Raw genomic sequence first — 27,473 nt, 5'->3', positions numbered from 1 at the left:
GCTGCATTACATTACAAACCAAAGACATCAAGGTTTCCACCAATGTTTGAACTTCTCATCTTGGAGAAATGGATATTGCCTCTTGTGTTCTTACACAGCTAATTCAATCACTTGATTTTTGACATCCAGTTCAGTAGGATGGGTTTCTGAATGGGCCTAGGTTCTAAATAATTCTGATGCCACTGTGTGTCAGGAAACAAATCATTACGTAAGGTGAGTAAAGAAAGTGGCTGCTTTCTGCTAAACAAGATTTGACAAAATATAGTCCCTCTCCTGACCTCTCCCCTTCACTGATGATTTTTTTTTTCTTTGTATGTTCACTTTTTACAGGTGACTATGTAGTAATGACAGCACATTTCCATCTGAAGAGAAAAATCGGCTATTTTGTCATCCAAACATACCTCCCCTGCATCATGACTGTTATCTTATCCCAGATGTCATTCTGGTTGAACAGAGAATCTGTCCCCGCCAGAACAGTGTTTGGTAAGTTTATATATATTTAGGATACGAGTGCATTCATGTAAAACTCATTGAATTTAGACAAGTGGTATTTTGTAACAATTTGTACATTTTCTGCTGACAACGTAGTTATTTTTTTAATTTGCTGAGAAATTAATTTTATAGTGTTTGTCTTTTCTTTTTGACTCACCATTGTGGTTAGGAAAGGAGTGGAGGTAAGGTTGAAACTACAAAGTCAACATGGAGTTTATTGTCAAATACACAAGTACATGTGTGCATAGGTGCAACGAAAAACTTGCTTGCAGTAGCACAGTAGGCACATAGTAACCCCGCCACCATCCCTTTTACCTCCTTCTCTATCTTTATTAAGGCATCAAAACTCTTGAACGTTTAATCAGCCATTCCTGTGCCTCTCTTGACCAGGTCTCTGTTATGTCTCTTGCTACAACATCATAGTTTCATATATAGATCCATGCTCTAATTTCAGCACCCTTCCCTTAATACTCCTAGCATTAAAATATACACACGTCAACACGGTCTGTGTATTGTGTCTAACTGACAGACAGACAGACAGACAGACAGATATTGATCCTAAGGGAAATTGGGTTTCATTACAGTCACACCAACCAAGAATAGTGTAGAAATATAGCAATATAAAATCATAATTAATTAAATAATAATAAGTTAATCATGCCAAGTGGAAATAAGTCCAGGACCAGCCTATACGTTCAGAGTGTCTGACACTCCGAGGGAGAAGTTGTAAAGTTTGATGGCCACAGGCAGGAATGACTTCCTATGATGCTCAGTGCTACATCTCAGTGGAATGAGTCTCTGGTTGAATGTACTCCTGATTGGTTCTTGCCTATTCTTACTAGTCATGACATCTACTTTCCTCTCAATCCCTGAACTTTCTGACCCAGTGCTCTTGTTTCCATTTCCCTGACAAACTAATTTAAATCTTCACAAGCTGCACTGGCAAACTTCCTGGCCAGAGTGCTGGCTTCTCTCCAGTTATGGCGCAAACTATTCCTCTTATATGTCATCCATGACCAAGAGGAGGTTCCAGTAATCCAAGGATCTGAAACTCTGACCTCTGCACCAAATGCTCAGCCACACATTTGTCAATTCTATCTTTCTATTTCTCGCCTTGACTAGCATGTGGCACTGGGAGTAATCCAAAGATGGCTGTCTTCAGGGTTCTACTTGTCAGAGGTGCAGCACTGTGGAAAGAAAAACTGGGGGGGGGGGGGGAAATTTCTAAAGTGTAATGTCCTTGCCTATTACTTGGCTGCACGGAGATTAGTTCTGTTGTTGATCCATTGGTTGGGATCATAATTTGTATGTTATCATAACACAAATGAAGGATGGTGATGAATTTCTGAGAAGACTCGTCTTCTCTCTAATGATGGGATAAAATGCTTTAATAAGGTTGAGAAAGTCCAGTTAACATGTTTGGTGCTGCTCTCTACATTTCTCCTTCCATTATTATATGGTGAAGATAATGATTTGGGAAGCAGTTCTTCAGGGTGGGGGCAGTTAATGAAAAACCCACTTTGACATTCTCTGTGGCTGACCACAGGAAAACTCCCTGGTCAGATGTGTCCTCTTTCTATAGGATGACCACGGTGCCAAAGTCTCTGAGGTCTCCTGCCATATCTCTTTCCAAAACTGTGAATTTACGACTGAAGGTCCTTGAGTTTTAGAATTTCAGCAAGAAAACATGATGACCATTTTGCCTTCTTGAGGAATGGAACCAAGCTTATAAAGAATATACTACTGTGGGATGATGTCAAGGACACATATATTAAGGAAAGAGTCAACAATCCATTGCATACCAATCTAGCAATGATCATTTTAAACTTTATTTGTTATTCCGGACTCTTTCAAAGCCAGAACTAAGCCTGTGTTACCTGAAGACATTATTTAGCATAACAGTGCATTTGGTGAAACCACACTTGGTGTACTGTGAATAATTCTGGTCACCTAGCAATAGGAAAGATGTTCTTAAGCCAGAATGAGTGCAGAATAAATTCATGATGGTGTTGCCAGAAATGGAATAAGGCTGGAGAGGCTAGGACTTTTTTCCCTGGAGCACAGAGACTAGAAGTTGATCTTGTAGAAGTATATAAAATCATCAATAAGGTGGAAGGTCACAATTAATTTCCCAGGTTAGGAGAGTCTAAAACCTGATGATATACACTCAGCGGCCACTTAATTAGCTACACCTGTACACCTGCTCTTTACTATAAGTATGTAATTAGTCAATCATGTGACAACCAATCAGTGCAGGCACACATGGTCAAGAGGTTCAGCTGTTGTTCAGATCAAACATCAGAATGGGGAAGAAATGTGATCTAAGTGGCTCTGACCATAGAATGATCGTTGGTGCCAGATGGGGTGGTTTGAGTATCTCAGCAATTGCTGATTTCCTAGGATTTTCTTGCACAGTGGTCTCTATAATTTCAGAGAATGTTGTAAAAAATCACCAATAATTCTGTGTGCAGAAACACCTTGTTAATGAGAGAGGTCAGAGGAGAATGGCCAGACTGGTTCAAGCTGACAGCAAGGTGACAGTAATTCAAATAACCATGTTTTACAACAGTGGGTGTGCAGAAGAGCATGTCTGAATGTACATGTCGAACCTTGAAGTGAATGGGCTACAGTAGCAAAAGACCACGAACATACACTCAGTGGCCACTTAATAGGTAGAAGAAACCTAATAAAGTGGCCACTGAATATAGGTATAAGGTGACAGGGGCAATATTTAAAGGGACCAGAAGGGAAATGTTTTCAGAGGGTGATGGATGCATGGACCGAACCAGCAGAGGAAGCTTTAGAGGTGGGTACAGTTACAACTTTAAAACAACTACATGGATGGAAAATGTTTAGAGTGATATGGGCCAAGTGCAGGCGAATGGGACGAGCTCAGATAGACATCATAGTCAGTGTGGATGAGAATGTATCCTTGATTTATAACTCTCTGACTCTACGAGGTATGGCACAGGGAGGAACAGGACTGGAAAAATTCTAGCCTGACTCTTGACTCTGGTTATTTGTGAGCCTTCAGCAATCCTACATGGTTGTCTGGAAAGGCACAGAGCACCATTCTTCTTACAGCATATAATGCAGTACTACCCATTCTAAAACAATCACTGAAGTAGACATATGTGTCAGACTGCTGATTTTACTTCAGACTTAGCTGCCCTTCCAGTTTTTCTTTTCCTGTCAGGCATTTTCCTGTCTGGCCTAGCAAGGATTAATAATGGTCTTGTTCTCTTCAGAGCCTTTCCTCAGAGTTTCAGAAGATACTGCTACTTTGCTGCTTAAACTCTACATTATTGCTAGTTCTGCTTTATAAGTTGCTGCTGCACCGGTTCAAATGTGAACTTGAAATTGTCCTTGAAAAACTGGATTTAAACAGCCTGTTACCATTTGACTATATCTCCCAAGGAGGCATCAGGTCCACAGATTATCCATCAACAGTAGGACATTCAATCATTAGCACGAAAGCTGACCCATGAAGGATGTTCATCTCTGGGAGGTATTTATTTCTCTTGATTCATAGAATTTTCCTTTCATTTGGCTAGAACATAATAATTTGCAGAGCACTGATCCAATGTGTCATGATGTAATGTGCCCAAGTTAATAGTATGTAACTTGGTTATAATGTCTCTTGTTGTGCCTACATGCAGATTGATCAAGCGGGAAGGATTTCATGAAAGTATATTTACTGTTAAATTGCAGTAAATTGCAGAAATTCAAGAATATTCAAGTAGGACAGAATTCATGGAAGATTAATTCTAAACTACATCTGTATTAGTTCCTGTTAACCTGAGAGGAATTGTCAGTGCAGGATAGAGGAACTTCAGGGTAGGGGTACCTTCTGTATCTAATGAAATAGTCACTGTGTGGATATTTGTGGACTTCTGCTGCTGAAGCTCACCCACTTCAAGGTTCAATGTGTTGTACATTCAGAGATGCTCTTTTGCTCTCTTTTAACATGTGATCATCTGGGTGAAGCCAATTGACTGAATCTAGTGATGTACTGGATGGCATTGTTAAAACTAGTAGTAAATGTAGTGCAATTACTCAAGTCAAATATGATGTTATCCAAAGGGGGTTAATATTGGTGGATCTTCAAGGTGGCTGTTGAGGCTGATCCGTGATCTACATATCTCCTGATGACCCTGCCAGGAAGTGCCAGATGCTAAATTCCAGATGATATTGCTCTCGGGATCTCAGGAACTCATATGTGTCTCCATCATGACAAGGTGACGATCCTTGGAGAAGTGTTTCAACTACACCCCAGCGAAGAATAGGGCTTGCGTGGAAATGGAGGACATTTTGGGATGAAATTTATTTCTTCCCAAAGACGATAGAACTCCAGCATCATTGATGCTCTTGTGACCCAAGTTAAATGGTGATGTAGGTAAACTTATTGGGCAGAGTAGCTGATGACCTTGATATAAGTAGTCAAACCATTTAATTGACAGATTATTGCGAAGTTTCGCTTTATAAAACTCCAGTTTGGCCATATCTGGAGTATTGCGTACAGTACTGGCTGTCCCATTTTAGGAAGAATGATCAAAGTTCAAAATTCAAAGAAAAGTGTACTATCAGAGTACATACATCTCATCACATACAACCCTGAAATTATTTTTCCTGTGGGCATACTTAGCAAATCTATAGAACAGTAATTGTAACAGGATCAATAAACAACAAACTGTGTGAATGGATGCAAATATAGATAAAATAAATAGCAATAAATAACAAGCTTAAAATAACAAGATAAAGAGTCCTTAAGATGAGACAATTGGCGGTGGGAACACCAGAAACAGAAAGAGTGTCGTTATCCCCTTTTGTTCAAGAGCCTGATGGTTGAGGGGTAGTTCTTGAACCTGGTGGTGCGAGTCCTGAGGCACTTGTACCTGCTACCTGATGGCAACAGTGAGAAAAGAGCATGTCCTGGGTGGTGAGGATCTTTGATAATGCATGCTGCTTTTCTGCAGCAACCTTTCATGTAGATGTGCTGAGTGGTTAGGAGGGCTTAACCCATTATGCACTGGGCCGAATCCAGTGCCTTGTTTTCTTTGGAGCACTTTAGGCTGAGGGAAGATCTGATAGGTATAAGATTTTAAGAGGCAGAGATAGAGTAGGCAGACAGTACCTTTTTTCTAGGGTCAAAATGTCTAATACCAGAGGGCGGCATTTAAGGTGAGAGGAAGTAATTTTAAAGAGATGTGAGTGACAAGGTTTTTTACACAGGGAGTGACGGTGCCTGGAGTGCTCTGCTTGAGGTGATGCATTAGGGACTTTTAAGATGCACTTAAAGAGAAATGAGTATGAGGTAAATGAAAGGGTATGAACATTGTGTAGGCAGAAGTGGTTAGTTTAGTTGGCCATTTGATGACAAATTTAATTGGTTTGGCACACCGTTGTGAGCCAAAAGACTTGTTCCTGTGCTTAATGACAAATAGAACTAAACTGACAGAAATCAAAATCACAGACCATGGTCCTCGCTAACTCCAATCCAGCCATTTTCAGCGATCACAAAAGCCTATAAACCCAAATATTAAAGAACTAAACTTAAACACAAAAGCATTTCAACTTTTTTTTAATAGTTTGGCACTAAGCATTAAATATCAAGGTGCTGCCGTGAGCGTGGTTAATTAGAAGATTCAAATGTTACATTACCAATGCTTTGCTTAAGCAGTAATTAAGATGCTCTATTTTCATTAATTCTTATATTCAAGAATGAAGTTATTAAAAAGGTGTGCAGTAATTGCAAAGATGTTTATAGAAATGGATAAACAGAAATAGTTTAATTTTAATTAAATACTGAAGCTGTTTCAGAACTTCAACTTTTCATTCATTATAGTTTTTGTTTGAAGTGACAGTTTTTTCAATAATGTTGCATTGTAGTAGTCCATAACTCATTTAATTTGATGGCAGGCAGCCAGCAGCTTGACTGTTGTTAATGTTATTTGCATCCCTGTGCAAAATGACTGAAAGGTTGGGAGATAAACATTACCAGGTTAACCCTTTCTGCTGAATATATTGATTTCTACTTGTCAAGTGTCAGGACATAGAACAGTCATAGGAGTAGCATGCACAAAATGCTGGAGGAACTCAACAGGTCGGGGAGTATCTATGAAAAGGAATAAAAAGTCAATGCTTTTGGTTAAGGACAGAAAGAGAAGGTGGAAGAAGACAAAATAAGAAGGTGGAAGGAGGGGAAGGAGTACAAGCTAGAAGGCGATATAGAGAAGGCTACATGCAATGTCCCCAATGTTCGCTCCTCTACATTGGTGAGATCCAGCATAGATTGGGAGACCACTTTATTGAGCACCTTTGCTCCATCTGCATCGAGCAGGATTTCTCAGTGGCAAACCAGTTTAAACATCAACTGATTATTCTTTTCCAATAGATGCTGCCTGACCTGCAAAGTTCCTGCAGCATTTTGTATGTGTTATTAAGGATTTCCAGCATCCGCACAATTTCATGTGTTTAGCCTTTGGAATGACTGTTTTCTCAAATTTCCTATTATGTCAGAGACATGGAAACATAGAGTCATAGAATCACACAGTGTGAAAACATGCCCTTTAGCCCAAATGGTCCATGCTGACCAACATTTCAATGTGAGCTAATCCCATTTGCCTGTGTTTGGCTCGTATCCTAAACCTTTCCTATCCGTATAATATACCTGCCTGAATACCTTTCAGATGTAATTAATGTACCTGTCTCAACCACTTTCTTTCGGCAGCTCATTACATATACGGACCACTCTCTGGGTGAAAAAGTTACCCCTCAGGTTCCTATTAAATCTCTCCCCTCACCTTAATCCTAGGTCCATTTGTTCTTGACTTCCACAATGCTGGATAAAAGACTGTGTGCCTTCATCCTTTCCACAATCCTCAAAATCTGATATACCTCTTCAACGGTTCCCAATCTTTTTATGCCATGGACCAATACCATTAAGCAAGATGTCCATAAGCCTCCGAATGGGACTCCCTGAATCATCTCTTTCTCTTACACTCCAATGGAAAAGTCCAGGCTATGTAAACCTTCTCCAAATCTCAAGTCCCTCAAGTCCCAGCAACATTCTCATAAAACCCTTCTGCATTCTTTCAAGCATAAAAACATCTTCCCTATAAAGGGATAACCAAAACTGAAAACTATATTTCAAACGCAGCCTCATCAAAGTGGCCCCACTTTCATCTTTCTCCTAAAAGTAAATACCGACTAACTTAGGAAGTGATACGTCTTTTTGGGAAACTTGAGAACCCACAAACCATTTCATTGAAGTGTTTTGTCAGCAAGTAGAAACAGTAAACTGCATTAGCAGGATGACCAAAAGAGTAAACAATGACTCTCTACTATTTTTTTTTGAAAATTGTAATAGACCAATCTTAGATCAACTAACAGAACAGAATATTTTAAGCAAATATTTAAATATAAAGGTGAATCAGATGTCAGAATAAAACCTTAAATGCTCCTGAGCTTTTCTGATAACTTGAAACAATTGATGAAATTGGGAAAAAATTGACACAAGATGGTGAGAAATGGATCTTGAGATACAGTACATCCTAGGATATGCTGGGACACATCATCAATGATGTAACCAGTGGTCATCAGGTGTTTCGGGTCTTACAACATCAGATACCCTTGTCCAGGTGACCCATCCAAGGTTGATCAGGCCTTGGCTTGTGTCCCAGCAGCTTTGGCCCAAGGGCCACAGTTTTTCATCCATGACCATCTGGAGGCTTGCTCAGCAGCTCCTGTGATGGTCCTGATGGCTCTTCACCTAAATGCCAAGAAGAAAATAATTTCTGCAGAGCGAACAGCCAGCATACTCTCTACACCCCACCTCTATAGGTAGAAAATTGCTAACAGGAAGAATAATTCCCCTGTTGTGTCACTGGTAAATAATAGCTGGCAGGGGTTAGATGCAGAAGAAAGCCCCCACTAATTGTTATGATTTTGATTCATTAATCACGTTTTCCTCCAAGATGTTTTAGACTCCAATCTCAGAAGAATATTCTGGTGATACTGCTTAAACTTTGGAGTTTCACTTAGGACAATTATCATTAATAACTACAAGGGAGTATAGTTGGATTTAAATTCAATTCATTGAGGTAAAAATGGCCCACTCAATTCTGCGTATTAATGACCCTAGTTTTTATTAACCTACCAATGTGAACTTATGACTTTATTTCTTAACCATTGCTATCAGTTACAGTCTGTTGAGTCCTACATCAAGTAGTGCTTTACAGACTTGAAGAATCATAAATAAGACAATAAGATATAGGAGCAGAATTAGGCCAATTGGCCCATCGAGTCTGCCCTGCCATGACTGATCCATTATGCCTCTCAGCCCTAATCTCCTGCCTTCTCCCCCTATCCCTTCATGCCCTGACCAATCAAGAGTCTATGAACCTCTACTTTAAATTTTCATAAAGACTTAGCCTGCACAGTTGCCTGTGGCAATGAATTCCACAGATTCACCACTCTCTGGCTAAAGAAATTCCTCCTCATCGCTGTCTAAAAGTAACCCTCTATTCTGACACTGTGTCCTCTGGTCTGAGACTCTCCCATCACAGGAAACATCCTCTCCTCCCCACATCCATTCTATTAAGCCTTTCAACATTTAATAGGTTTCAATGTGGTTAGCCCTTATTCTTCTGAATTCTAGTGAATGCAGGCCCAGAGGCATCAAAGGCTCTTCAGATGACAAGCCATTCAATCCTGGAATCATTTTCCTGAACCTCCTTTGAATCCTCTCCAGATTCAGCACATCCTTTCTAAGATAAGGGCCCCAAAACTGCTCATAATACTCCAAGTGAGGCCACACCAGTGGTTTATAAAACCTCAACATTACATCCTTGCTTCTATATTCTAGTCCTCTTGAAATTTATGCTAACATCACATTTGCCTTCCTCACCACTGACTTAACCTGCAAATTAACCTTTACGGAATCCTAGACAAGGACTCCCAAGTTCCTTTTGACCTCAGATTTTTGAACTTTCTCTCTATTTAGAAAATAGTGTACCCTTTAATTTCTTCTACCAAAGTGCATGGCAATACACTTCCTGACACTGTATTCAATCTGCCACTTCTTTGTCCATTCTCCTAATCTAAGTTCTTCTGTAGCCTCTCTGCTTCTTCAAAACTACTTGACTCTCTACCTGTTCGTATTGTCTGCCAGCTTTGCATCAAAGCCATCAGTTCCATCATCCAAGTCTGTGACATACAACATAAATGGAATTGATCCCAACACAAACCCCTGTGGGACACCAGTAGTTACCACAGCCAACCAGAAAAGGCTACCTTTATTCCTACTCTTTGCCTCCTGCCAATCAGCAACTGTTTTATCCATGCTAGAATCTTTCCAGTGATACCATGGGCTCTTAACTTCAGAATAATCAGAACTATGATCCTTATTAATATTCAGATCCTTTATTAGTTCCTTATTAATACAGTATGCTTTAAAGAGATGTACATTTGTTTGAGTTAATGCCACTTTCTTACAAAACCCAAATACATTAAGACTGGAAAATTGAGGGTAAATCTAATTGATCCCAATGGTGTTATCCTCTTCTGCAATATTTCTTCACTTCCACCAGATCTGATTTACATCACTTCTTCTCAGCACAAGATGCCATATGGTTCTGCACCAAACAGTAATGAATAATGTGTAACTGAGAGGGGCAGATTGCTCATGTAGATGCAGTGCTGTGCAAAAGTCTATATAGCTAGGATGCCTAAGACTTTTGCACAGTACTGTTTTTGTCAACGTGGAGCCGAAAGGGTTTGTAAATCTGGCCAGAGCAAAAGATGTTGGGAATAGTGAGGCAGACCACTGTGGGAGATAACTGGGAGAGGAATGACAGGAGTGGAGGTTGGCGCGGGTGCAGATACACCCAGCCTTGAGACACCAGGCAAGTTCATTTCATTCCAAACAATTAGTTTATTGATCATTACAGAATGTCTCTCTGGTGCTTCCTGCTGCCTCCCCGCTCCCTTCCCCTTTTCTCAACCACGATGCCCTCTACCTGCACCCTTCCCACTCGCAGTCTGCAACTGAAACTGAAAGCAGAATCAGGCTTATTATCACTCACACACAATACTGTGCAAAAGTCTTAGGCACATATATAGCTAAAGTGCCTAAAGCTTTTGTATAGTGCTGTAGTAATTTTATGTATTGCACTGTACTGCTGCCACAACAAAAAACAAATTTCATAACATATGATGGGTGTCCTTCTACATGAATCACTGAAAATCAACATGAAGATACATAAAATTCAGAAGTCAATGGGCTTGTAGTACTTTATAGCGAGAGGATTTCTGTAGAGGTGTAATGCTTTTAGTTCTGCAGGTTCTTGGTGAGCACATTAAGAATATTGTGTACAGCTCTGGTCTCTCTACTTGTGGGAAGATTTGGTGGTGGTAGGAGGAATGGTTCTTCATTTTGGTTCTTCAGAGGGCAGGTTTTCCATATGAGGAGAGGTGAAACAGTATACTCCAATAACCCTTTAAGTTTAGAAGAATGAGGATGACCTCAGTCTCGCAGAGTAGATGCAAAAGTTATGTTTTCTCTGCAACAAGCAACTTGCAGGAGGATCGCAGCAGGTCAAGCAGCATCTGGGGGGAGGGTGGCTGGAGAGGGGAATTGTTGATGTTTCTGGTCAAAACGTTGCATCAGATCAGTCTCTTGTGCAGTCAGAGAACAAGGATTCAATGTTATTCTACTATGTCTGACTTTGTCAGAAGTGACTGGTCATACTTGTCCTTTACAAAATCATTCTTAAAACCATGAGACGTAGAAGCAGAATTAGGCCATTCAGCCCATTGACTCTGGTCTGCCATTCCATCACAGCTGATTTATTTATCTCTCTCAATCCCATTCTCCTGTCTTCTCCCCGTAACCTCGTCAACTCTACCCTCACCCACTGACCCCAAGACTGCTGTGTTAAAGTCGTAACACAATCATTTGCTCCAGATCCTAATCCCCAAACCCTTAGTTCAGCTCAGTTGACATATTGGCCCTCATCCACCCCCCAGTACCTGGATCCTCACGCCAAGCAAAATACCTATTCATGAACATCAGCATCTCCAGAAATTTTCTCCAGGTGTCAAAGGTAGTCTCAGGACAGGGGAAAGTAAACTGCTTCAGCTAGGGCAGAGTAAATCCTTGCAAGTGGGTGTGGAGGCTAAGTTATTGACCTTATTCAGAACACACATTGATTGATTTTATTGATAAACTAATCAAGAATATGTAATTTGTACAGGAAGACAGGAGAAACACAGCCTTGTTGTAGGGCTTTGTGGCTTGCATGCCTCAATGATGCAGAGAGCTATGCTGGCTGGAGTCAGGGCCTGGCAGGGGTCACCCTTGTCAAACAGCTCAAAGGGTAGAGGCCAGACTTTGAGTGGTCCACTATTCCTTCAGTTTAGGCGTTTCATCTCAGGGCTACGGCCTTATCAAGTCACAAAAATAGTTATGGAAACAGCAGTGCATCTGTGTGCAATGGTATGGGCAGACAGAGATGGAGGACCTTCAATGCTACCCTAAATAACAGTGGCATAACGGGCATTAAAACATTTTTTAAAAAAGCAGGAAAGTGTTGCTGAATTAAAAGACCATCTGTGGTTATATTGAATAGCAGCAAGGTGTTGGGGAGAGGATAGACAGCTATTTTTTTTCAGTGAGAATTAAGAGCAGTTGGCAGTCATCAATTGCATGTAGGTTTTACTGACAAAGATGTTCTTGAAAGAAATTCATATTTGTCCTATACCTTACTAATTAATTGAACTTTGAAATACTTTGGGATGATTTGCTATGTAAAAGATATTTTATTAATACAAGTAATTGAAGGGAAAACACGTGGATCTCATTGTGGGAATGTAAACTTTGACATTGGAATCATTTCACTGCAGCATAAATTCTATGCAATTATTGTTATAGACACTATCAGAGCCAGTAACTTCTAATATGTTCTAGTGAATCATGAGCAATGATCTCAATATTCTTTTGTGCAATTCACATCTCGGTATTTCTGACATAAAACAATAACCTTTAAATAAATCTATTTTATTCATCAATATTGAGGTTGCAAGTAATACAAAATGATTAAAAAGGGACTGATGCATTGAATCAGAAAAGATGTGCTTTTCTGTATTTAATAACTCAAATTATTGGCAGTCTACCAGAACATTTATGAGGAGAGACTGGATTAGCTGGGTATGTTTTCCATAGGACAAGGAAGGAACTTGTTAAGAGATTCAAAATTATGAGATTATAAGATAGAGCAATATGGAAAGAAATTCTACATGGGAAAAGTGCCTCAGAACAGAGGGCATAGGCTTAAGGTTGGGTGTGAGAGATTTAGAGGAAATCTTTCACCCAGAGGGTCACTGGATTCTGGAACACCCTGCTGGAGAAGGTGGAGACAAGTACATTTCAGTAATTCTACTACCAATGGAACTGATATTTCCATTAATATGAGAGGCTTGGATCTAAGGGTACCGTCTTAGATAAAGACGGTAAAACTGAGATGAGGAGTTATTTTGTCAGCAATTGGGTAGTAAATCTGTAAAATTTATTGCCACAGAGGACTGTGCAGGTGAAGTCCTTAGGTGTATTTAAAGCAGAGATTGATAGGTTCTTGATTGGTATGGGGGTTAAGGATTACAGGGAAAAGGCAGGGAAATAGTGTTTAAAAAAACAGCCATAATTGAATATCAGTAGACAAGATGGGCTGAATGACCTAATTCTGCTACTATATTTTATGGTATGATAAATTTTAAGAAGCATCTGGACCGGATAAACATTTGAAACATCAAAGCATAGGGGGCTATGGACTGATTGCTGATTCCTAGTAGATGGGAGTAGCATAGACAGGCTAGCATATATATAGTTGGACAGAAGGTCTGATTCTATGCTGTATTTTTCACATTCCAAAGAGATATATTGTACAGGTGAATCAATGCCATGAACAAATGGATCCTCCTCATGCATTCATTGGATAATTTAGGCTGCATTTCAAAAATCAATATTTTCAAGCTATTTTCTGATGACTTGATGAGTTAATCCAGGGAATATCTGGTCTGTGGCAATGAGGAACATTCCAAATTCAATCACAGTTTCAATATTTTACATTTGCTAATGTGATGTGCAGAATAAGTGATGAGGGTAACGTGAAGTTATTTCTATTCTTCATTGCTGTATGAAAGCTCATACTGGAATACATTGCACAAAGTCTGATGTGGAGATTGCTGGTTGAGCTACACAATATCCCAATAGGTGAGGGGGAAGGTGGTTGGGCACAGGAGGGGGGAACCAAGTAAGAAGTTGGGAGGGGATTGATGGAAGAGAAAATGGGCTGAAGAAAAAGGAATCTGATAGAAGATGGCAGTGAAGTGTGGAAGAAAGGGAAGGAGGAGAGGAAACTATTGGAAGAAAAGATGGGAGAGAGACAGGATTACCAGAAATAATAAAAAATAATTTTTGACATTTAATGTCTCATCAGCAGTTGGAAATAAAAGGATTCTGAACTTTGATATCTTCAATTTCTGGTAATCCCTCTCCCCACTCTCCTCTCTTTTTTTTAATTCCCCATTTTGGTTGCATCTCACTCCTTCCCTTTTCCTCACCTGCCCATCACTTCCCTTTGGTTTCCCTCCCTTCCCCTTTCTTCTATGGTCCACTGTCCTCTTCTGTCAGCTTCCTTCATAAACCTATTTATCTGGTCCATTAATCCCCTCAGCCCAAATTATTGATGGTTTACTCCCTCCATAGGTGCTGCCTGACCTGCTGAGTTCCTCCAGCATTTTGTGTGTGTGGCTCAAGATTTCCATCATCTGCAGAATCTCTTTTGTTATAATTGTCAATTATTGTTGGTGTTGGTTGATATATTCCTCTGATTTTATTTTCTGCAGGTGTAACCACTGTGCTGACAATGACAACACTGAGCATCAGTGCAAGAAACTCATTGCCAAAAGTCGCATATGCCACTGCAATGGACTGGTTTATAGCTGTGTGCTATGCATTTGTCTTTTCCGCTCTCATAGAGTTTGCAACAGTCAATTACTTCACCAAACGAAGCTGGGCATGGGACGGGAAGAAAGCAATGGAAGCTTATCACTCTAAGGTAAAAGTCTTCAATGTCCACTTGGTACATTCATCAAAATTTCATTCTTAGGCTTCAGAGCAGAAACTTAGGTGCAAGAGCATTTAATTAGATGCAGAGTAGTACAGGAGTGTCAGAACAAGCATCAAATTATGTCTGAGTTACTCACAAAAGGAGAGACCATGGTCCAGAATTTGTACCTGTAGCAAGTCATCCATTGATATATGTGAAAAGTATAAACTTGTCTTTTGTTGAATTGCCATTATCATCTTCCACCACTAAGCTTATCTGATCTTTGAAGGCAAGGACCTCATGGTAACTTGTCATTGTCCCTGAAGCATGGGAACTAATATAGGCCTATCCATGGAACAGCTACAAAAACATTGACAACTCGGCAGGAATGCCTCCGCTTAATCAGCTGTCAAACATCTAAAATATAGATGTTTCTGAATGATTCTGATGTACAAAAACATTTAAAATCAAACAAAAATGTTAAAAATTAGAAATTTACACTTTAATGTCAAATTAAAACCTTTAAAATATTTAGCTAAATTGAATTAATAAAATGTAAACTTCCCAATAAATATAGCCATTGCTCTATAATCAAATTGCCCTGCTATTACCACAAACTCCACTCTTCTACCAGGCTCCACCAAGCATCACTATCAGGCAAAGAATGGCCAATGAGGTTGAGATTTTGTGGGTGTGTGGTCATCTGAACTGCATGGCACATTCATGAGGACTTCCAAATACTTTCATATGGAACTTCCCCATAAAACCTTACTGCTGTAGATTTGTATTCTTTATTTAACAATGATAACCAAAATAGTTAACCTGCAGATGAAACAATGGAACTAAACATCTGATGGTTTTTAGAGCACCTGGAATTTTCACTCACTGTGGCTATATTAAACAAATTGGGGAAATAAAACAGAAAGCAACATTATAAGCATAAAAGTGGTTCATTTTATAAAATTGATTCCTTTTATGAAATGTTTTCCTGAAAATAGTGCAAATTGCCTCAGGTACGGAAGATTACAGATACTATTATTGTTTTAAAGATAATCAAAAAAGTCGCTGCATTGAGCAAAATCCCATAAATAGCAGCAAGTTAATCAAACCATGAGGGGGAGAAAAAGAAAAAAATTGCAGATAGTGTCAATATGAACAGAAGCTAGAAAATGGTGGTGAAGCCCATTAGATTAGGTGGCTTCTTGTGGAGCGTGAATCAAGTTCAATGTTTCAGTTTAATAAACCCCTTCAGTATGGGAGCCATGTGTCTATTTTCCATCTGCATTGTATTATGTTCCACGCTGTAGGCTTATTCAGAAAGTCAGAAGGCTTGGGATCCAGGGAAGTTTGGCCAAGTGGATTCAGAACTGGCTTGCCTGCAGAAAGCAGAAGGTTGTGACTAGTGATGTCCCACAAGGATCAGTTCTGGAACCTCTACGTTTTGTGATTTTTATTAACAACCTGGATGTGGGGGTAGAAGGGTGGGTTGGCAAGTTTGCAGATGACACAAAGGTTGGTGCTGTTGTGCATAGTGTAGAGGATTGTCGAAGATTGCAGAGAGACATTGATAGGACGCAGAAGTGGGCTGAGAAGTGGCAGATGGAGTTCAACCCAGAGAAGTATGAGCTGGTACACTTTGGAAGGACAAACTCCAAGGCAGAGTACAAAGTAAATGGCAGAATACTTGGTAGGGTGGAGGAGCAGAGGGATCTGGGGGTACACATCCACAGATCCCTGAAAGTTGCCTCACAGGTAGATAGGGTAGTTAAGAAAGCTTATGGGGTGTTAGCTTTCATAAGTTGAGGGATAGAGTTTAAGAGTCGCGATGTAATGATGCAACTCTATAAAACTCTGGTTAGGCCATACTTGGAGTAGGGTGTCCAGTTCTGGTCTCCTCACTATAGGAAGGATGTGGAAGCATTGGAAAGGGTACAGAGGAGATACCAGGATGCTGCCTGGTTTAGAGAGTATGGATTATGATTAGAGATTAAGGGAGCTGGGACTTTACTCTTTGGAGAGAAGGAGGATGAGAGGAGACATGATAGAGGTATACAAGATATTAAGAGGAATAGATAGAGTGGACAGCCAGTGGCTCTTCCCCAGGGCACCACTGCTCAGTACAAGAGGACATGGCTTTAAGGTAAGGGGTGGGAAGTTCAAGGGGGATATTAGAGGAAGGTTTTTTACTCAAAGAGTAGTTGGTGCATGGAATGCACTGCCTGAGTCAGTGGTGGAGGCAGATACACTAGTGAAATTTAAGAGACTACTAGACAGGTATATGGTGGAATTTAAGGTGGGAGGTTATATGGGAGGCAGGGTTTAAGTGTCAGCACAACATTGTAGGCCGAAGTGCCTGTACTGTGCTGTATTATTCTATGTTCTATGTGTTTTACATTTATTAATTTTATTATGGTAGTTAGTCACATGGGTGGGGGCATGGTAAAACTGAAGAGCTTTAGTTAATATATTCATGCTTGGTTCAGTTAGAGCTGTGGAATGAGCCGGGTGATAACCTTTTGTGTTCACCACTTAACTTTGCTTATAGCCATGTAATTACATTTACCTACTTTGGAAAAAACTTAGTTTCGTAAGAAAGGATCGAGTATATTCTTTGACTTTGGAACTTTGTTTGGGGATTGCATGGAAGCACGTCATACAGGGTTAACTCCCCTCCCACCGTGTTTAGTCTCTGTGTGGTGTTGGTTTGCTTGTGTAGCCGCTAGATTAGTAAAAGTTGGAAATCAGATTGGCAGAGAACTTGAAGGGTTGTGAAGAACTAAGTGGAGGTCTGTGCTAGTGTGGAGGACAAGAGAGACTGAATGTCAGTATGTGTGCTGAGAGAGGATTGTTAATTGCACCTGATCTGTCTGAGGTAGGTGTATTAGAGGGTGAGCACGAATGCTTAAATAAACTATATATATATATCACTTTCAGTTGTGGCGTGAGAATGGTGGGCAGCAATTTGTTTCTGTGCTCAAAGTTGGAGGCATGCTTCTCAAACCAAGGTTACACTTACACATACAGTGGGATACTTCTCCACAAATACTGCCCAATAGAGGTCAATCGTTACCTTTAATCTGAGATAGATAGATTTTATTATTGACCAAGGGGATTAAGGGTTAGGCAGGGAGGATGAAAATAGGCCAGGGATCAGGCATGACATCACAGAATAGCAATATAGAAAGGCTAAACATCTAGTCCTGCTTCTTACAATCCTCTGTTAAAATTGGAGGGATAAAAATCTGATGAGTGTCTGATCTAGATGTATATGACGATGTCTATATGAAGGAGCTAACCATGCATGTTAATTTTAACTGGATTATTTCCAACAATCAACACTAACTGAAATTAGAAATATTTCTTTTGGTGAAATAAAAGTGCATTATATTTTCATCATTTATTGAAATTTAATTTATAAATTTGTATTTCCAAAGCAAATTGAGTCAATATGTAGCTAAAACAAGTACTAATTTAAATGAATCATAATAACCCCCTGTTGTGATTTCATTTAACACCTGCAGATTTATTTCAATATTAGCTATGGAATCCTTTTATTTATATATTGCTTGTGCATTATGAATATTGGGAACATATCTTTAATCTTCACAAGAATTTTTAAGAGAAGGCTATAAAACCCAGCCAATTAGTCACCTGTTGCTTAAGAAATAAACCTTGCTTGTGACCCACATCTAAGTTACTTCCTTCTACAGAAAGGTAAATAATTGTCACCTAAGTCCAGGTATATTGTTCATTATCATCAATTTTCTTAGTAACCTACTTTATTTATTCAGTTCCATATTAGCCGAAGAAATTTGACCTACTTTACCTGCTTGTTTCCAAGCACCTTATCGGCTTTCTAAAAATGGTGCCAGCAGACAGTGAACAATTTGTGAGCTCGAATTTTATTTATTTATTTATTGAGATACAGCGCAGAGTAGGCCATTCTGGCCCTTTGACTCATGCCGCCCAGAAATCCCCCAATTTAATGCAAGGTTAATCGTGGGACAATTTACAAAGACCAATTAACCTACCAACTGGTCTACCTTTGGACTGTGGGAGGAAACCCACACGGTCACGGGGAGAATGTACAAACTCCTTAACGGCAGCAGCAGAAATTGAACCCGGGTCGCCTGTACAGTAAAGCGGAGTGCTAACCACTATGCTACCATGCCACCTGATATTATATTTTACATATTTTCTGAATCTTGGGCATTTATTTTCTGTATTTTTTGACTTCCACTCTTGGTTTAGACGGGGTTTGAAGTTGCATTTCCTGTTTTCATGCAAAGCTGCTTATTTAAAACTATATTACCCAGCCCAATTGAAACATCAATATAGCTCGTCTGTTTGAGACCAGAGTCAGAAAAATTATATCACCAACCCATTGCACACATATCAAATTCCTTTCTTTGTTATTTTGATAGAGGCATTAACCTATTTATAATGACTAACTGGTTTAATGCTTCAGTGAAAATAAATGAGAGAGCAAAATTTTTTGCATTTTCAGAGTAGCTTCACCAGCAGTCAATTCTAACCTGTGTTTTACTCATCATTCTGAACTGAGTCAGTACTATAATTGTTGTGAAATGACATTTCATCGACAATACATTTGAAATTAATTACAAATTTATGACAATTCTATTGAGACCCTGTTACAAACTGCAGCTTTATAAACAGTCAGCATGATATTTGTATTTTCACTTACATTGTTCATCATTAGAATCGAGCTCTCTGCCTTTGAGTGAAGTTGATAAGGCTATAAGACATAGCAGCAGAATTAGGCCATTCAGTCCTTCCAGTTTGCTCCACTATTCAATCATGGCTGATTTATGATCCCTCTCAACACCATTCTCTCCGCATAACCTTTGATGTTCTTACTAATCAAGAACCCATCAACCTCCATGTTAAATATACCCAAAGATTTGGCCTCCACGGATGTCTGTGGCAATGAATTCCACAGATTCGTTACTCTCTGGCTAAAGAAATTCCTCCTTATCTCAGTTCTAAGGGGATGTCATTCTATTGTGAGGCTGTGTTCTCTGGTGCTAGACCCTCCTACAAGAGGACACATCCTCTCCACATGAACACTATCTAGGCCTTTCAATATTCAATAAGTTTCAAAGAGATCCCCTCCCCCCACCACTTATTCTTCTAAACTACAGCATGTACAGGCCCAGAGCCATCAAATGCTCCTCATGTGTTAACCCTTTTATTCCCAGGATCATTCTTGTGAGCCTCCTCTGGATCCTCCCCATTGCCAGCACATCCTTTCTGAGAGAAGCAGCCCAAGTTTTCTCACAATACTCCAAGTGCGATTAAGATTAAAGATTATTTAAGACTCTAGAATGAGATTATTTGTGTCATAGGCCAATCACAAATTTATTTGTTCATAGCTTCAATATAAGGTGACAAGCCTCACTGCAGATTCTTCTCCAATTACTCTACTATAAAGAATACAAATACAACTTAAATGTGAATAATATGCAACATTGCCAGTTTTGTCAAGGACATATTCATTTAACACCAATAGTTGCTCGAGCTGTCAGGTCTTCTTTCACTAATCTTTTAAATTTGTCAGGTCAGCTTTTTTTTAACTATGCTCCTAAACTGTAGAACTCAATGCTTAAAACTATAAGGAATGCAGAGTCAGTAGATCTTCTAAACACAGGCCTAAACCTATTTATTTAGCTTTGCTTTTAACAAACTTAATTTTGTCTTTTATTTTTATATTTGTACTTAATACCATTGTAAAGCATTTTTGAAATACACCACCTGAATAAAAAGTGCTCTTTAAATAAGTTATTATTATTGTTAATAGTTTAATGTATTCCTTAGAGGAAAAGAGATTCCAGTATTTTATTCCCAAGAACCCTTCAGATTAATAATGCTGGGAACTACCTTCCTTATTTACCAATTTACTAATGTAAACAGCATTGGATAAACAGTGAGCAAGTAAATAGACATCAGGAGGCCAGTATCTGATTGTGCACTTCAATCAAAGCACTTTGCAAATAGTAGTTCTCTGTAACAGTTCACCTTCAAAATTCTCTTCCTCAAAGTGTGTGGAAGCAGAGCCTTTGAATATTTTTAAATTATATCTACCGTAGATAACTTCCTGATCAGCAAGTTGGCGAGATAGGGGCAAAGGATTACCAAAAATGGACATCTGGCACTTAATTCATTAACTGAATTTAAATGCCTCAGTTGCCATAGTGGGTTCTGAATAGAACAACTAAAGACTTAAAACTATCCATTCCATTCCCTGTAGGCTTGTCCAGCACTTCTGGGCTGCCTGCAGGTTTGTTTTCAACATGTAAGAGGAATTTGGTTAAGTGCATGGATGGGAGGGGTGTCGAGGACTATGGTCTAGGCGTAGGTCGATGAGACTATGCAGGATAACAGTTTGGTATAGCCAAGATGGGCCAAAGGGCCTGTTTCTGTATTGTACCTCTCTATGGTACCTCTGTATTGTACCTCGGAACAAGAAGGCAGCGGGAGAGCACCTAAGGATTTCCAGCGGGAAGACATTTTGAGTTCTCAGGGGAAGGGAAGAGAGAGGCCAGATTGCGCAGGCGCGTGACGTCAGCCAGTTGAGCGTGAACAGTTTAAAAAGAAGGCAGACATATCCAGCGGGCAGCGGAGTGAAAGGGCTTTGGCTCCACAGGCTTTGGCGGTAACGGGACGAGGTGAGGCAGTTGTTGATTGTAAAAGGAGGTAGTATGTGTGTGAGGCCAGTTTTCTGTGGTCGGTGTCAGATATGGGAGGTCCTGGAGTCTCCCGGCATCCCGGACAGCCACATCTGCACCCGGTGCATCGAGATGCAGCTCCTAAGGGACCACGTTAGGGAACTGGAGCTGCAGCTCGATGACCTTCGTCTGGTCAGGGAGAGTGAGGAGGTGATAGAGAGGAATCACAGACAGGTGGTCACTCCGGGGCCACGGGGGACAGAGAAATGGGTCACAGTCAGGAAAGGGAAGGGGAAGAGTCGGGTACTAGAGAGTACCCCTGTGGCTGTAATCCTTGACAATAAGTACACCTGTCTGAATACTGTTGGCGGGACAGCCTATCTGGGGTAAGCAACAGTGGCCGTGTCTCTGGCACAGAGTCTGGCCCTATGACTCAGAAGGGTAGGGAAGGGAAGAGGAAGGCAGTAGTGATAGGGGACTCTATAGTCAGGGGTTCAGACAGGCGATTCTATGGATGCAGGAAAGAAACTCAGATGGTAGTTTGCCTCCCAGGTGCCAGGGTCCGGGATGTTTCTGATCGCGTCCAAGATATCCTGCGGTGGGAGAGAGAACAGCCAGAGGTCGTGGTACATATTGGTACCAATGACATTTGTAGGAAAAGGGAAGAAGTCCTGAAAACAGACTACAGGGAGTTAGGAAGGAAGTTGAGAAGCAGGACCGCAAAGGTAGCAATCTCAGGATTACTGCCTGTGCCACGCGACAGTGAGAATAGGAGTAGAATGAGGTGGAGGATAAATGCGTAGCTGAGGGATTGGAACAGGGGGCAGGGATTCAGATTTCTGGATCATTGGGACCTTTTTTGGGGCGGGTGTGACCTGTACAAAAAGGATGGGTCGCACTTGAATCCCAGGGGAACCAATATCCTGGCGGGCAGGTTTGATAGAGCTGTTGGGGAGGGTTTAAACTAGTTTGGCGGGGGGGGGGGGTGGAAATCAGAATGTGAGTGCAGGGATTAGGGTGGAAGGACAAGGGCATGATGCTAAGAGTTCTTAGTTGATGAGGAAGGACAGGCAGGGGACAGAACATAATTGTAGCCAGTTAAAGGGTTTGAAATGTGTCTATTTCAATGCTAGGAGTATTAGGAACAGGGAGGATGAACTTAGAGCATGGATTAGTAAGTGGAACTACGATGTTGTGGCTGTTACTGAAACTTGGTTTGAGGAAGGGCAGGATTGGATGATGCAGGTTCTGGGGTTTAGGTGTTTTAAAAGGAATGGGATGGGAGGTAGAAAAAGGGGGGGAATGGCATTACTGGTCAGGGATAGTATCACGGCTATAGAAAGGGAGGATGCTGCAGAGGGAGTGTCCACAGAGTCGGTCTGGGTGGAAGTCAGAAATAGGAAGGGATCAATCACTGTGCTGGGAGTAGTCTATAGGCCCCCAAGTACCCCTCGGGACACCAAGGAACAGATAAGCAGGCAGATTTTAGAATGGTGCAGGAAATACAGGGTAGTAGTTATGGGAGATTTCAACTTCCCTCATATTGACTGACACCTCCTGAGTGCAAGGGGGATAGATGGGGCTGAATTTGTCAGGTGTGTTCAAGAAGGATTCCTGACACAGTATGTGGACCGGCCGACGAGGGGAGAGGCCATACTGGATCTAGTTCTGCTTAATGAACGTGGTCAGGTGACAGACCGCTTGGTAGGGGAGCATTTTGGTGAAAGTGACCACAACTCCCTTAGCTTCAGCATAGCTATGGAAAGGGATAAAATCAGATGAAATGGTAAAGTGCTTAACTGGGGAAGGGCTAACTTTGAAGGGATGAGGCAGGAACTAGCGAGAGTAAATTGGAAACAGCTGTGCAAAGGGGAAAGCACAGAAGTACTGTGGGAGAAGTTTAGGGACCATTTGAGCTAGGTTCAGGATAGGTTTATCCCACTGAGGCAAAGAATAAATGGTAGAAAAGGGAAACTTGGCTGACAAAACATGAGGCAACTCGTCAAGAGGACAAAGGAAGCATATGTTAGATATAAGAAGCAGCAAGTAGAAGGGGCTTATGAGAAATATAGGGTAGCCAGGAAGGAGCTAAAGAAAGGACTTAGGAGAGCTCAAAGGGGGCATGAGAAGGCCTTGGCATGTAGGATTAAGGAGAACTCCAAGGCATTCTATGCTTTTGTGAAGAATAGGAGGATGACAAGAACGAAGGTGGGAGCACTAAAGGATAAAGGGGGAAACATTTGCTTGGAAGCGGAGGAGGTTGGGGAGGTCCTAAATGAATACTTTGCTTCAGTATTCACAAGTGGAAAGGATCTTGATCAGGTTGAGGTCGAAGTAGAGCGGGCCTATGTGCTGGACAATGTGGAGATTAAGGAAGAAGAAGTGCTGGATCTTCTTAAGAACATGAAGATTGATAAATCCGCAGGGCCAGATATGATACACCTCAGGTTGTTGTGAGAATTGAGAGAAGAGATCGCAGGAGCATTAGTTATGACCTTTGAATCCTCTTTGACTGCAGGGTAAGTGCCGGAGGACTGGAGAGTGGCAAATGTAGTTCCCTTGTTTAAAAAAGATTATAGGGAGAAACTTGGGAACTATAGACAGGTGAGTCTTAAATTGGTGGTATGCAAACTACTGGAAAGGATTTTTAAGGATAGGATCTACGGGCATTTGGAGAGGTACAGTCTACTCATGGATAGTCAACATGGCTTTGTGAAGGGAAGATTGTGCCTCACAAGCCTGATTGAGTTTTTTGAAGAGGTAACAAAAGAAATAGATGAGGGTAGGGCAGTGGATGTGGTCTACATGGACTTTAGCAAAGCATTTGACAAGGTCCCTCATGACAGACTCATCCAGAAAGTCATGAGGCATGGGATCAGTGGAATCTTGGCTGTTTGGATAAAAACTTGGCTTAAAGGAAGAAAGCAGAGGGTAGTTATGGAAGGAAAGTATTCTGCCTGGAAGTCGGTGACTAGTGGAGTGCCGCAGGGATCTGTCCTGGGACCCCTGCTATATGTGATTTTTATAAATGACCTGGATGTAGAGGTGAAAGGATGGGTGAATAAGTTTGCGGATGACACGAAGATTGGAGGAGTTGTGGATGGAGCTGTAGCTGGCCCAAAGGTTACAAGAGGATATAGACAGGCTGCAGAGTTGGGCAGAAAAATGGCAGATGGAGTTCAATCCGGATAAGTGTGAGGTGATGCATTTTGGAAGGAAAAACCAGAAGACTGAGTACAGGATTAATGGTCAGTTACTTAAGAGTGTGGATAAACAAAGGGACCTTGGGGTTCAAATCCATACATTCCTCAAGGTCACTGCACAGGTTGATAGGGTAGTTAAGGAGGCCTATGGGATGCTAGGCTTCATTAACAGGGGGATTGAGTTCAAGAGTAGAGAGGTCATGTTGCAACTCTACAAATCTCTGGTGAGACCGCACTTAGAGTATTGTGTTCAATTTTGGTCACCTCATTATAGGAAGGATGTGGAAGCTATGGAGAGGGTGCAGAGGAGATTTACTAGGATGTTGCCTGGTTTGGAGAACAAGTAATATGAAGCAAGGTTAGCAGAGCTGGTACTTTTCTCTTTGGAGAGTAGAAAAATGAGAGGGGACTTGATAGAGGTCTACAAGATTATGAGAGGCGTAGATAGGGTGGATAGTCAGTACCTGTTTCCCAGGGCCCCAATAGCAAACACCAGAGGGCATGTGTACAAAATTAAGGGAGGGAAGTTTAGGGGAGACATCAGGGGTAGGTTTTTTACACAGAGGGTTGTGAGTGCCTGGAATGACTTGCCAGGGATAGTGGAGGAGGCTGAAACATTGGGGGTATTTAAGAGCCTCTTGGACAGGGACATGGATGAAAGAAAAATGGAGGGTTATGGGGTAGTGTGGGTTTAGTACTATTTAAGGATTATATGGGTTGGCACAACATGGAGGGCTGAAGGGCCTGTACTGTGCTGTAGTGTTCTATGGTTCCATGTTCTATATCATGAATAGGGAACTGGGGTATCAATGAATAATCTTATTAAATAGTGTAGAGGTTGAATTCCATATTCATATATTCATAAATATGTTTTATGTAAACTTTTATTCTCCATGTTACTTCAGCTTTACAGGGTATGAAATAACTGTGAACTAGATGGCTAACTTTACACCTTGTGGTGTCAAGTTCAAATCCCATTACAGCATCTAAGATATTTCAATTCAGTTGTTAGAGTAAGTGCTAGGCTTAAAGTTAATATCAGTAAATGTGATTGTGAAGTTAATGGACTGTTGTAAAAGAAAAACTAACTGGTTCATTAGGGGAGAAAATGTGGTTTCCTTTGCATAGCCTGTGTGGCGACAGCAACAGAACAAAGAGATTGGCCAAGCAATTTGTCTTCTTCATCCACATTATGTGCATGATGTCACTGGATTCAATATAATTCATATTCAGAAAATGAGTTCAGTACATGTACATTACTACAATGCAGGGGAAAATCTCAATTATGTTGTTTTATCAAGTACAAATATCCTAAATAACTTCATATTGATTTTAGATTTGTGTTTAGTTAAATATTGCACCCTGAATCTCACACTGATCTGATATTATGAGACCCCACAACTTCCCTGCTGGTTCTTTGGAGCCAGGGGCCCTGGGAATTGCTCTCTGGTAACTTACTTGCTCTGTGCATACACATTAGTGGCGATAGTTGTAAAGCTCACTGTAAACTCAAAACCTAGAGCTTCCAAGGAATTCTCAAGTCTCCTCATGGTGTAGTACTTTGGATTGTACACAGAATGCTGTGCAGATAAGTTTAGTCATATCATGGAAAATGTAATTTTCAAACATGGCTTTTCCTCATTGCAAATTTTGCCTTTGTTCAGTGGAAAGATTTTTTATTGCTGCCTGAAAATTATACTCAGCTGCAATTGAAGGTAGGGGTGGTGGGGCTGGGGGTGGGCTAGAGGCCTGTTTGACGCACAGTGGCTGGGGATCCTGCCTTTTTGAAACAAGTGCAGAAATGCTCAATAATTCTGAATCGGGACCACATTAAATCACCAGTTTCAATCTCCAGAGACTATTGGTGTGCACTCAGGGAATTATGCCAGGTCTTAATTTCTTGAAGGCCCTGTTGCCACAAATCCTGTTCCATAGATGGCTCATTCGAAGTCTTCATCTGTTCCAAACGAGACCGATTCTTCTTGCCACTCCTTGCCTCCTCTCTCCTTGTAACTCCAGCACCTCAGACACTTTTGCACACTTTGAGGATGAGGGGTCTTGATATGGTGGAAATTAAGATATTTCCTTTTGACTGAGAATGCAGAACCAGGTGGTCACTGTTGTAAAAACAAGGGGTCACCTGTTTACAGAAGAGATAAATCACTTGTTTTTGCCTGAGGTTTTGGAACACTTCCTCAAGGGCAGTGGAAGCAGAGTTGTTGGATGTTTTCAGGGCAGATGTGGAATGATTCTCAACGTACAACAAAGTGAATGAATGTTGGGGGCAGCGAGGAGATTAGATTAAGGTCAGGTTGACAGTGATTTTATTGAACAGCTTCAGTTCAGCTCCGAGCCAAGTAAACATTGCAGAGCCCTCAGACGTAGAAATATACACACTTGTAATTTCAACGTCACTTTGCTTATTTTCCAGAAAAAAGACACCTTGGCAAGAAACATGAACAATGCGTATGCCATCGGGGGAATGACCTACACCCCAAACATTACAAAGGAGCCTGTCATACCCAGCATCTCAAAGAGCACGACTGTGCAAATGAAGGCGGAAGAAAAGGCCGCTGAAAGTAAAAAAACTTACAACAGCGTCAGCAAGATTGACAAAATGGCCAGAGTTGTGTTTCCAGTCTTCTTTGGAATTTTCAATTTAGTTTACTGGGCAACTTATCTGAACAGAGAGCCAGTTATAAAAGAAGCCATTACTCCAAATTAACTGCCCAGACGAGTTACTGTACAGCATTCAATCTGTTGACCCTATCCCTCAACACTGATGTAAGCAGGGAAGATTTTAAGCGCCTGACACTTTTATACTGTATGATTATGGAAAATATTTCAGACCTTTTTTTCATATTTCTTGCATGTCACAAGCAGATTTCCTTTGACAGTTTCCAGATTTAACAGCAAATGAAACCAGGGCACAGCAATTACTTTAAGAATGCTGCAATTCAAAAAAAAACAGAATGATACTGAAC

At 40.8% G+C, this 27,473-nt stretch overlaps 1 protein-coding gene across 1 annotated transcript in view; it reads left to right on the top strand.

Annotated features, from left to right (window-relative positions):
- Positions 1–27,214, top strand: part of gabra5 (gamma-aminobutyric acid type A receptor subunit alpha5) — a 78,505-nt gene extending 51,291 nt beyond the window's left edge. Inside the window, exons 7-9 of the mRNA XM_059963854.1 lie at positions 331–483; positions 14,398–14,609; positions 26,921–27,214. Coding sequence (XP_059819837.1) covers positions 331–483; positions 14,398–14,609; positions 26,921–27,214 — 659 coding nt within the window. The remainder of the gene's footprint in view (positions 1–330; positions 484–14,397; positions 14,610–26,920) is intronic.
- The last annotated feature ends 259 nt before the right edge of the window (positions 27,215–27,473 follow it).

Source organism: Hypanus sabinus, chromosome 3 (assembly GCF_030144855.1).
Source record: "Hypanus sabinus isolate sHypSab1 chromosome 3, sHypSab1.hap1, whole genome shotgun sequence".
Taxonomy (NCBI): domain Eukaryota; kingdom Metazoa; phylum Chordata; class Chondrichthyes; order Myliobatiformes; family Dasyatidae; genus Hypanus; species Hypanus sabinus.
This window is presented reverse-complemented; position numbering and strand designations above follow the sequence as displayed.